The following is a 13,191-nucleotide window of genomic DNA, read 5'->3' as shown; positions in this document are numbered from 1 at the left end:
TTAAAGTACATGTAACATTATTATCTGTGCATGGAACCACATAAGGGGAAGCGACCGCTTCTGGTATGTCTATTACAAATGTGTGAAACCAGGTATCCGCCCCCAAGATGACTTTGTCGCTCTGTTTGAAAAGCACTCCATAGTTCAACCTCTGTATGACTTCTGTTGAAGCACTACATGATCCAACAGTACACAGCAGCAGCAGTAACAAGGCAAGGACTCGGCCAATTGTGAACCCTGAAAGTTAGGAAACTCGATAAAATACTAGTGGCGAACCATGCCAGAAAAGAGAGGTAGCATTTAGAGACAACAAAGAAAAAATGTTGAAGATTCAAAACTAGTATTTTATATTTATTAAGTACAAAGAATGGAGGATAGATTTGTTTGCTGCGCAGCTTGGGTTCACTTTTAGCACTAAGTCTGTACCTGTCATGCAACATACTATGCGTTTTGAGATCTTAAAAAGAACTTAGATTTAAACTTCCTTTTCTTTCCCATTTTCGTATGTGTTTTTAAGTATTCACGAATAAGCCTTGTGTTTACAAAAGGCACTTTAACCCAATTTCTGTGATTGTCAGGCCAGCGTATATGATACCATTGTTCATACCCCTGACGTTTTGCACCTATGATACGGATATCATTTCCTAAAGCAGAGCGACCTGTAGCCCTTTCAATTTTATTTGTTTTATTTCTTTTCCTATCTACTTCTTTTTGATTTTCATTCAATTCACCATTTTCTTTAACTTTATTACCACTTATAGCTCTATCAACCTCATTAGCTTTATCAACCTCATCTGACTCATTCCCTACATCATTTTTATTTGTGTCTATATTCTCCGAATTGTTTTCATTTACATTATTTGATTTCTCTTTTTGAGTCTCCTCATGTTGATGAGAAGTACTTGGTTGCTCCACAGCTGGCGGTGGTATCGCCGGCTGCTGTGGAAGCAAGTGATCAGACTCTGGATTTTGCACATCTTCTTGCAGGATCCCTGTTTGATCACTTTGAGTATCTTCCATACTCCTCTCATGATAAAGTTTTAGTTTGCAGGCATTTTGATATGATTTCATTACTTTTTCATTTCCCATGTTTTTCAGTTGATAAGTGAAGTTGGAGCCTTTTTCAATTATTACAAATGGTCCTACCCATTTTTCAGTCAATTTTGGGGATAAGCCCTTTTCAGTATGCTCTTGTTTCAACATTACTTTGTCACCTACTTTAAAAGTGGGTGTTTTGGCACTTGTGTCATGGTTAGCTTTTGCCTTAGCACTACTTTCCTCCATATTGGCTCTTGCAATTTCATGCGATATCTTAAGTTTAGCTATCAATTGTTCAAAATGCTGCCTTACATTTACTGGCAAAGTGGGTTTTGGGGTCAGTGTAGTGTCGATTGGAAGTCTTATCTTCCTGCCAAATAATATTTCATGTGGACTTAAACCAGAGCTTTCACATGGAACGGCCCTTAATGCCATCATGATACTCGGAAGTAGAGATGGCCAATTAGATTGATCCTTATTGATATAACACCGCATTGTTTGAACAATTGAACTATTGCGCCGTTCACAGGCTGAGTTCGTCTGGGGATGGTAACTGCTTGTATGAACACGTTTTACTTCAAACAGTTCACACAAAGCTTTCACCAACTTAGACATGAAATTTTGAGCCCTATCTGACACCAGTGAGTGAGGTGCCCCATATCTAGTAAAAATCTCATTGTACAGTATATTTGCAATATCTTTTGCTTCAGTTTTTACCAAAGGAAATGCCTCCGACCATTTAGAGAATGAATCTACAATCAGCAGTATATATTGATAAGGCTGATCTTTGGATTTAGGCAAAGGACCTAAAATGTCCATGTGTAACCTAGAAAAAGGTTCGCCTACAGGCAGGGGACTTAATGGAGGAGGCGGTTTGTTTCTAACTACTTTTGCTCTTTGACAAATGTCACATGTTCGAATATATGATTCAGTTTCTGAATACATATTTGGCCACCAATATTTATCTCTCATTGAATCATATGCTTTCTTTAACCCAAAATGGCCGCCTCCAGCCAAACAGTCATGATATGCCTGCAGTACAGACCTTTTTCTTTTCTCAGGAACACACAATTGAATCTTTTCTCTATCAAAGTCAATTGGATTACCAGCTTTGTTTTTAGACCTAGCTTTATACAAATGATATAAAGTGCCATTGCACATTACATACTGATTGTTTGCCAAAACTGATACTACATGAGCTCTATCTTTATCTTCAGGTAATTGATCATTTTCTATATAATTTATTATGTCTTTGTAATATGAACATTCCCTTTGCTCTTTTGCAATATCAGTAAAGTCTGGTTCAGGTTCAGTCACAAATATGATAGGTGGGTCTTTATTGTATTCGAACTTAACTTCAGTTCTAACAATATCTTTTTGTTCCATCACTTCATCCATTACTATATTAGTAATAGTTGAAATGGTTTCTTGTGACAGACCATTATTAATGGCGTTCGTTTGAATTTGACGTTCATCATTTTCTTCAATTCCTAAATTTTTGTTGACCATCTTGAGAACTCTTGCTTTTATAGTTTCTAATATGGTTGCGTCAGCCATAACATTAGTACCATTTGCATCAATAAAGGATGGTGAGGCATCACAAACATTAATATTTTGATTTTGTTTGGTTTCTTTTATGTTTTTCTCCAATTGTTTATAATCAATTCTAGACAGGGCATCAGCATTAGCATTTTTGTGACTAGGTTTATGAATTATTTCATAGTCAAGATCTTGTAATTCCATGATCCATCTTCCAAATTTGCCAGAAGGGTCTTTCTTTGTCATAAGCCATTTCAGAGCATGGTTATCTGTATAAAGTTTGAAATGTTTATTTGAAAGATAATGTTTGTATGCCCGAATACCATCCCTTATTGCTAAACATTCTTTGGAATAGATATCCCATTTCTTTTCTTCCCCATGTAATGCTCTACCCCCATAACAGACAACATATTCTAAATTATCATCATCTTTTTGACCCAATATGTAGGAAATAGCTGAGCCACTGGCATCAGTTGACAAGATAAATTCTTTACTCATGTCTGGGAATCTAATGATAGGAGGTGACACTAATGCCGTTTTAAGGGTTTCAAAGGCATTTTGACACTTCTCGGTCCAATCTGTTTTTGAGAACTTTTCGCCTACATCTTTTGAAAGTAAAGCATTTAACGGAACACAAATTTTGCCAAAATCTTTCACAAAGCGTCGATAATAATTACATAAACCGATAAAACCACGTAAATCTTTCTTTTTCGTGGGAACAGGATAATTTTGTACTTTTTCAGTATTTGCAGGGTCCACTTGGACGCCTTTAGAAGACAAAATATGGCCTAAAAAGTGAACTTGGTCCACGCCAAAACAACATTTTGAGGGTTTGAGGGTTAGGTTTGCGTCCCTCAGTTTTTTGAAAACCTCCTGTAAATGCAGCAAATGAGTGTCAAAATCCTTTGAGAACACAAGTATATCATCGATGTAAACCAGAACATATTTCCAATTGACATCTTTTAAAACATGAGTCATTAACAATTGAAAGGACATTGGTGAGTTTCTAAGACCAAAAGGGAGCCTCAAAAATTCAAAAACTCCCTCATGAGTTACAAATGCTGACTTTTCCCGAGATTCTGGGTCAAGTTCCATTTGGAAAAATGCAGAGTTTAAGTCAAGAGTTGAGAAAATTCTGGCCTTACTTTCGCCAACAGAGTCAAAGACATCCTCTAGTCTTGGTAGAGGCTGGCTAATCGGCTTGGTTATTGCATTAAGTTTTCTAAAATCTATGGCCATTCTGTAGGTATTATCTTTCTTCTTTACCAATACCACTGGTGAATTATAAACACTTGTAGATCTCTGAATAATGTTATGTTTAAGAAATTCATTCGTTTGTCTTTCAATTTCAGCGCGTTTTTCGGGATTTTGTCTATAAGGCGCCGACCGTACCGGAGGCGCATCAGGATATGTTTCAATTGTATGTTTACAAAGGCCAGTCTTCCCTATGTTATGTAAAGAAGTAGAGAATACATCTTTATTACTCATCAATAGGTCTTTCAATTTTGAGTTTTGTTCTTCAGATAAATTAGCATTGTTAATATCAAATTTTACTTCATCATCAAACTCAGGCACTTTTTTGTTAAAGTCTTTTTCTGCAGGAGAGTCAATCTCTACATTTGAAATATTGCTAGTGCTTATGTCATGTGAACTATCATCTCCAAAACAAAATATGTCATTAGTGTCTATGTTATAAACATGGGCCAGAACTAAAGATTTTGACAAGTATATATCATCATCAGTTGGGTTAGCCAACTTCATCATAGCTTTATTGTTTTTAATTGTCACAAGACATCTAGCACCAACAATGTTTGTTCCCTGTAAGGTCTCAGAGGGATCAAGCAATAGAGTTTCATTATTATGTCCCTTTGATATCCTAACTTTTACGACTGTCTCAGCGTTAGCTTTCAGAATTTGAGTGGAATTACTCCTAACTTTTCCTAAAGTATTATCTTGGAGTATAACAGTTGAAATATTAATGAATGGAAACTTGACTATTTTATGCTGAAAATCAACGTGACATTTATGTTTATTTAAAAAATCTAGTCCTATGATTATTCCATGATGAAGATCTTTAAGAATGATAAAGTTTTGTTCAATTATCAATCCAGAAATCTTTATGGGTAATGTTATAGCACCATCCACATGATGAAGTTCACCTCCTACTCCCTTAACAAGATTTACAGGTGAAGGTTCTATTTTACTGACAAAATTAGGCACTATTTGTTCAAGCAGGGATCTCTGAACACAACTCACACCCGCACCCGTGTCTAGCAGGGCTTGAAATTTATTATCTAATAGTTCTACTGGAATTGTGTTTTTTATGATTGACGCAGTCAGGCTAACAACATTTTTGATACCAGATTCATCGTTTTCCATAGTTTCTTCATGACAAGGCTCATTAAGGGAGGTGTGAGTATGTGTTTGAGTACCCTTTGAATTTGAATGAGTAGCAGCATTTTTTAAGGTAGTTCTATGATCAGTTTTACAATTTGGAGTTTTTGAATTTTCAGTCTTATCAGGTAAATTCTTTGTATCCCTTATTGAGTTCTTATCGCAAACTTCCGAATTAATCTCAACCTTTTCCCTAGCTAAACTGTCCCTAATCCTATTTCTCTTATTTTGCTTGAACCTTTTTTGTTTATTCACAAGGGTATTTTTGTTGACATCCACAAATGTACCTGATAAGTGCCTGTCTGTAATATCATTACAAACAGGCGCGTGTTCCTATTGATTGCCATACCGAGGACGGTATATAAGATCAAAACAACATTTAGCAAAATGACCCTTTTTTGAACAGTTTCTACAGTACAAATCTTTGGCTTTACAATTTTCATAAGCATGTTTCCTACCTTCACCACAGCGCTGACATCCACTTGTTGCTGGTCGCAGGGGGGAAGCTCTTGTTGGCTGGAAAGCTGGTGGCTGTATTTGCTGGCATTGTTGTTGATAAACTTTCTGCGGAGGTTGTCGTTGAGACTGTTGCTGATATCCCGGGCGCTGCCTTGTCTGCTGGTATTCTTGCTGGTAACCATGGTGCCTGAGCTGTGGGGAGGGGTAGTCCTGTTGTTGGAACTCTGGCTGGATGGTTAGTTTGTTAACCATATCTTTCAAACTACATACCTCATGCTGAAGCACGTCAAATTGGGCAGAACTGCTGCACTGACTATTGTTACATGGTGCATTTACGTTTGACACACTAGTAGTCGAATTTTGCATAGACTGTTCGGCTAGTTGTGTAGCCTTCCTAATTTTCTCTAGAGATTCTAAACCTTGAGGCATCACAATTTGCCTTAACTCTGGTCTCAGTCCCCTTATAGCAATATTCGTTACCATTTCCTCTGGATACTGTCGGTGGTTGGCCGACCGAAGCACCCTGGTAAAATAGTCTGCCGCTGACTCCCCGTTCCTTTGTGTTAGGTCCCACAACTGGGTTGATCCGTCCTCTCCGTTGAATCTTTGAATTAATCTCTCCTTTAGGTTCTCGTAATCACGCTGTGTTTCGACGGGAAGGGAACTGTAATACTCCTTAGCATGGTCCTTGAGTAGGAATTTGAGGTGGATTGTTTTCCTCTCATCGTCATAGTTCAGGAATTTACAATAGTCATCGTAATCCCTTAACCAATCCACTGCTCTATGCCCAGGGTTTCCGTGGAAGTCTGGCATTGTTATTTTGTTTGCCATTTCGTCCTCTTCTTCTTCGAATGGTACTACCGGAGTTATTGCTGGAACCGACGTATTGCTTAAGTCACTTATATCACTGAGATGGAGAGAACCCTCCTGATCACTGTCGTATGACTCGTTATCACTTATGTCACTTAGGTGAAGGGAAGCCTCCTGATCACTATTAAATAACTCTTCTGTTTCTGTTTCGTCCCTGAATGCTGGGTTGAGAGGCAGAGGTGGCCCGCCGGAGCGTAATCCAGGTCGTTTGGTTGTCGCGTATTGATTTGGGTTTCTTGGGTTGCTCATGAAGATGGAAAGATCTCTACCCTCTATTCATCCACCAGTCTGTGAAGCCGTAGCGTGCAATGTAATATTCTTTATCTGTATCCTATAAAATCCAGACAATAATAAAGAAATATTCTTTTACGCATATAACTTTATTCAGCAGTAACTGGTTTATATACAATTACATACATATAAAACACATGCACAATGTGTATCAAATATAACAATACTATTTCAATGCATAATCAGTAATATATGTACATGTAATAGTTAGGAAGTTAAGTCATTGCAAAACACACATATGCATGTCATATGCACCATGTGTATCAAACAAAGTAATACGTTTTCAATGCCTAATATATAACATATGTTGTGTGATCCCAATGACTCAAATTGACAATTATTAAGTTACAATAAAACATATTCAATAATACCATTACAAAGTGAATTCTTCATTTAACATATCACTTTTGAGGATATTAGCCTATAAGAACAGTAATCTTTATGTCTCTAATTTTAAAGGGGAAAAGCTCATTATGTATAATTTTAGCTTGGTAGAATTACTCGCTTAGTGAGAAGTACTCAGGATTATCAGATCAACCTCCATAAGCCTTGTTCCCTTGCTAAGGAACATTTACATTCAAACTTTCTTAAAACGCTACGAGTTCACATAAAATGAAAAATATATATATATAAAAATGATCAGAACTTAGTTAATTAAAGTTTATATCTTTATAAATATCAATTCAACAAGTAAAATAAGGATGTGCATATAGTTGATTATTTTCCCAAAACCATGTTTAACTAAATATTGTTTAGACACCCCAAAAGTTCAGTGTTCTGCCAAAAAGGAAATATTAAAACATGTTCAATTTTGTCCCAGAATGACTATAACAAATAGTGGCCACACATACAGGTTATACTGTATGCTGTAGATTTGAAATGAGTTTTAAATGGAAAGCCTTTATCTTCAGAACATTCTAACCGTTAGGCCAAAATTTAACATCTTGTATTCTGACAGGACAAATTACACTAAAGATGATATAGACTTTAAGTGCATCATTTGCATATCAAACCTATGTCTAACATTTGTTCTGATATTAAAGATCATTAAAAGCTTAATAATGTTTACAGTATTTTCCGTAGAAAATACCATTACAGAAAGATAGATAAATCTATATACCAAATTTCATTTTCAAATTTATATACAAAGTTTCCTATGCAATAGCTATATACAGAATTGTATTTTGTAATTTTAAACTAACAATATATTTTGAACTACATAAAAGCATATAGATTGATACTGAAAATTTTATCTGGTAAAAATGCAAAAATAAGAAAATTTCTATTTAGCTATTTCAGTTGGAATACACATGTAATATATAACCAACATTTCCAATGAAAATAAATGCAAATAATATTTACTTAAAATCTGCCGAAAAAATATTTATTATTTCAACTTTAATTTTCTTAAGAAGTGAAATTACTTAAAACAAGTTATAACAAAAATACAGTAAGTAGAGCCAACATACCTATAAAATCCAGACAATAATAAAGAAATATTCTTTTACACATATAACTTTATTCAGCAGTAACTGGTTTATGCCAGAAACTGCTGTAGTCTGGTTTTATATACCAGTATGCTGGACCTTAAGTTGACAACTTTTCATAAATTACTTCCCAAAAGAACAGAGAATGATAGAAATGATTGATCTATCGCTTTGCTGTGTTGGCATTTGTTTACCTAAGGGCCCAGGTTTTCCTCTTAATGCAGCTTCTAGCTAAAACATGCCAGACACCTTCCTTACTGACTGACAACTAACTTCAAAAAGTAAATATTTATTGCTACCAGGTAGACAGTGTTATTGACTAAATATTTCATCTAAAATGCAAAAATAGTAAAATAAAAATTTCTTGGACCTAAGTACAAACTTCAAAATATTTATAAATAAACCTGAAAAAGCAAATCTACATAAAATTTGCAACATTTTCATAGTAAACAACATAACATTATCATGAAAAATGAAAATATTAAATTCCCCAAAGTTTGAAATGCATTTGGTTGTAAAACCATGTTCAATACATTTACATCAATCAGTATAATTTACCACCCACCAATTAAAACAATATATACATATTACACAATTCCAACACAGATTATATATGTTATGTCATATTACTTAATTAAATATTTGGACCATTTCATGACTTTCTTACAATAATAAGGCCACATAAAGTTTATTCATGGATTAATATCCATTCAAGCCTTTAAAATATCATTAAAATGTGACTTGAAATAAGACTAATAAATACTTTTTAATTTAATTAAGCAGTATTTCAGAAAATCCTATATGAAAAAAAAAAAGTTCAAAATAATATTGTGCCACTAGGTCGAAATACACAAACTAAAAATGACATTCCAAAGAATAAAGAACAGTTTTATGGTGCTTAGTAGAATCCGCATTAAAAAAATATATTGTATTGCCTTAAAGTGTAATTTAAAGTGAATGTTTTTTTTACTTGTAATACATAAAATGCAATGTGGTGGAAAGCATTGTAAAATGTGATATATATTTTATAAAGCAACTGTCATTTTACTGTGTGATACATTTTAAAGAGAACCATAACAGATTTACAATAAAACTGTCAACCATGAATGCAAAATGTATTCCTGTAATTTTCTGAATTGTGGTTTTGAACTTATATATTCCTTCATTACATGCAAGCTTTTCTTATAGAAAAAAAAAAGTCCGAAAACATAGTGCTCAAATTTTGTCAATAACCAAACAAGTTAAGACTCAGCTAGTTGGCAGCTAAGCTGATAAAACGTGGGTAAATAAAAGCATATAATTATTATGCAGTTTAATTATAACATCAAATTGCATTCAACCTGAGTTAATTCATTAGTGCGTGTCTAAAGGAAGACCATGACTATATCATATTAATTCCTGTATTTAAACTCTCACTCAATTATAATAAATAAATTCCCCCATCCCCATCCCTAAATTTATATTTTTCTTTGAAATTGGGCCCCTATCTAACCCTTATCATGCTGAACACGATTTTTTCTGCCTTTGCGATCATGATCTGCACTGTTTGCCATTTAGGCAGTATATGTTTGGTAAGCACCCCTTCTAACAGTTACTGGTACTGTCCAAATTGAAAAATGGACAAGTTCATTATAGAAATTTAGCAGGGTAAGGGCTAAAGGTTCCCAGGCACCCTGTCTCCTCCAGTAAATTGCAACACCCCTGGTGTGTTTAGTTTGGGGGTAATTACGGTAATATTTTCATTATATATTTGAAATCCTTGTAGGGTTACCGGGTACCCTATTTCATTATTACCACATAGGATGATTTTACTTGAATTATATCAGTCTATAATATTGCTGCAAATCTACCTTTTTCATTGAAACTTGGAAATTCATCAGTGAATAAATTTAGGTTAATTCACTCTGAACTTGCGAATTTGTGGCACTAAGCTTCAAGATTAAAGTTAATTGGAAGTATATATATATATTAGTCATTATATCAAAACATATTTTTATGATTGAGCCTATTCATTCTTAACTTAATTAAATTACAAATATAACTGGTTTTATCTCATCTGAAGCATGCAGACAAAAACATTGATATTTTACATAAAAAAAGTCACCATCGGAATTTAAAAACGAAATATTAGATCTGTTTACAGACACTTATATATGAAGATCTATGTCATTTCCCTTTAGAGACCCCTTGTATCTTAAGATTGTCATCATTCTATGAAGTATTCAGCATAACAGTGTGTAAACAGGTGTATTACAGGTGTATCGCCACTATATAGGGATATGTGTATTTAAACTGAAGGACCTAAAAATTGTAAAAAAAAAATATATTATAAAGTTGCTTAAACTTTACTATCATAACCGGCATGGAACATAAATCAAATCAGATTACCTGTTTATATATATGAACATAACCCCCACCATACTGGACAAGACTGATTCTGCCTTTGCGATCAGTGTAGATCAGCCTGCACATCCATGCAGTTTGATCATGATCTGCACTGTTCACCATTCAGTCAGACTCAGTATCTTTCCGTAAGCACCCCTTTTAACAGTTAATAGTACTGTCCATATTGAAAGATGGCCAAGTTCATTATAGAAATTTAGCAAGGTAAGGGTTATTTAATTACCAATTAAGTCACATTCTTTGGTGTTTTCTATCTCCTCTAATGATTGACATTCAAAGGAATTCTACATATTTGTTTTCTGTTAAACAAATTCACTGTAATGCAAACAAATTATTAATGTTACATTACAGAACAATACAAATTTTATATTAATGCACCATGTGAAGGCATATCACTTCTGTAATAAGTTCTCTAAATTAGATTGGCCAATTCATTTGTCAAGTCTGGACCACATAACCTACGTACAAAACAAATTATTTTATATGCAGGTAGGCTATCCCTTTTCCACATTTATTTGTATCACTGAAATTTCTTCCCAGTTGTTACATAACATATAAAAATAAATGTATTTTTTCTCTCTGTATACGTGCTCTACTCAGCCACTAAAAATTATATATAAAAATGGTCAAATATAACATCGTTTCCTATCGACCTTGAAAAAAGGGACCATATTCCTTACTTCTGATAACTAAGTCGCAAAAAAGTCGAAATGTCATGTAATTCAATTGATAAATGGGGTACGTAACAGGGAACTTGCACGCATTTTGCGCTTCAAAAATATTGCCCTGAAATAAAATGTAAGAAAAACAATATTTGACTTTCTTTCATCATATATTAATATCTTACGATGTAAAGAAAATATTTAGAGCAGACACTGGTCCAATTTACTTACCTACACACAAAACAAAATTTCTCAGGTGACATAAAAATCCACTTGCGAAAATAAACTTCCAAAACAAGTTCCCCATGTTTGCAGACGATGTTTTTAATTTTACTCCAATCCCATTTTATCTCATTTCTATGATGTAATTCCAAACTAGACAATGATTATTCCGGGAGAAAAAAAACACACAGCTATGAAAAAACACTATATAAATCCAAGCGTGCACAAATTTATGTCACGGATTAAACTTCTATGTGACAAAATTTTAGTGTACTCCAAATAGCATAAACCACGTGGTCTATATGACCGTGGCTATAAATAGATTTACACCTATCATATTTTATACAGGTGACCGTTACAAAAGCGGCATTGACTAAATCAAAGGTCAACGATTGTCGGCTTTTAACAGTAAATACATATCGTGCAAGAAACGGTTTAAATAACGTCTGAACATAACTTATCAGGTTCTTTTGATTTTCTTTTATTTACTAAAAACTACGCAAATAGACTGACAAGATAAAAAAATAAAAAATAACTGCGATAAAATATAAAACGGTAACCGCCTACGAAAAACGAAAGCGAAATAGTTCAGGTCTCTAGAAATGAACGGAGAAACAGAATTCCTATTATTTATAACCGAAAAATAAAAATCGATCATCAAAATAGCGCCTGTACCGACTAGAATTTTCATGTTATGTTCCACTAAGGAATACAGCAGTGGATTGTTGAGGTTTCCCTAATCGGAGCACGAATTGATGAAATTGGGAGAATTCTTATTCAGGAAACTAACAAAGAGACATGCAGCTTCCTTTTAATGACACTCTGACTTCGTTATGACAATTTCTCAGTTTCTGCGGAACCTTTGAAATACACTCAAAAGGCCGCTTTCTATTTGTGTGTGTGTTCTTACACGTCTACACCGACACATGCATCTTTAATAATTCATGCAGTAACGTAATACTGAAGAAGATTACAAACTACGTCATTTTCCCCATTTTTTGTTTCCTTTTATCAAGGAATTAAAATCTACGCCGACACAACTTTCGATGCCACAAGTGTTTTAAAGGCAGTCATTCAAATTCATTTACACTAATTACTTGGTCACTGAGTACTTATAATGTCGTGTTAGATTTTCGCATTGTGCTTTTTTTTTTAAATCTGATTTTCCCGACCAAATTGGAGTGTTGTTTAATAGCGTAAGTATATATGAGCCGCACCATGAGAAACCCAACACAGAGCAATTACGACCAACATGGACCCAGACCAGCCTGCGCATCCGTGAGTCTGGTCAGGATCCATGCTGTTCGTTAACGGTTTCTCTAATTGCAATAGGCTTTGGAAGCGAACAGCATGGATGCGCTAGCTGGTCTGGCCAAGAAAAAACTAACACAGAGCAATTACGACCAACATGGACCCAGACCAGCCTGCGCATCCGTGAGTCTGGTCAGGATCCATGCTGTTCGTTAACGGTTTCTCTAATTGCAATATGCTTTAGAAGCGAACAGCATGGATGCGCAAGCTGGTCTGGCCATGAGAAAACCAACACAGAGCAATTATGACCAACATGGACCCAGACCAACCTGCGCATCCGTGAGTCTGGTCAGGATCCATGCTGTTCGCTAACGGTTTCTCTAATTGCAATAGGCTTTGGAAGCGAACAGCATGGATGCGCAGACTGGTCTGGCCATGAGAAAACCAACACAGAGCAATTACGACCAACATGGACCCAGACCAGCCTGCGCATCCGTGAGTCTGGTCAGGATCCATGCTGTTCGCTAACGGTTTCTCTAATTGCAATAGGCTTTAGAAGCGAACAGCATGGATGC

At 35.0% G+C, this 13,191-nt stretch overlaps 1 protein-coding gene across 3 annotated transcripts in view; it reads right to left on the bottom strand.

Moving 5' to 3' along the window:
- LOC123539304 (low-density lipoprotein receptor-related protein 1-like) overlaps positions 1–11,657 on the bottom strand; it is a 286,494-nt gene extending 274,837 nt beyond the window's left edge. For all 3 annotated transcript variants that reach the window (XM_053530562.1, XM_053530564.1, XM_053530563.1), the window contains exon 1: positions 11,375–11,657. In XM_053530562.1, coding sequence (XP_053386537.1) covers positions 11,375–11,450 — 76 coding nt within the window. In that variant the 5' untranslated portion in view covers positions 11,451–11,657. The remainder of the gene's footprint in view (positions 1–11,374) is intronic.
- Between the last annotated feature and the right edge of the window lie 1,534 nt (positions 11,658–13,191).

This window comes from Mercenaria mercenaria, chromosome 18 (genome assembly GCF_021730395.1).
Source record: "Mercenaria mercenaria strain notata chromosome 18, MADL_Memer_1, whole genome shotgun sequence".
Lineage (NCBI taxonomy): Eukaryota > Metazoa > Mollusca > Bivalvia > Venerida > Veneridae > Mercenaria > Mercenaria mercenaria.
Note: the sequence above shows the minus strand (reverse complement) of the source record. Positions and strands in the feature narration are given on the sequence as shown.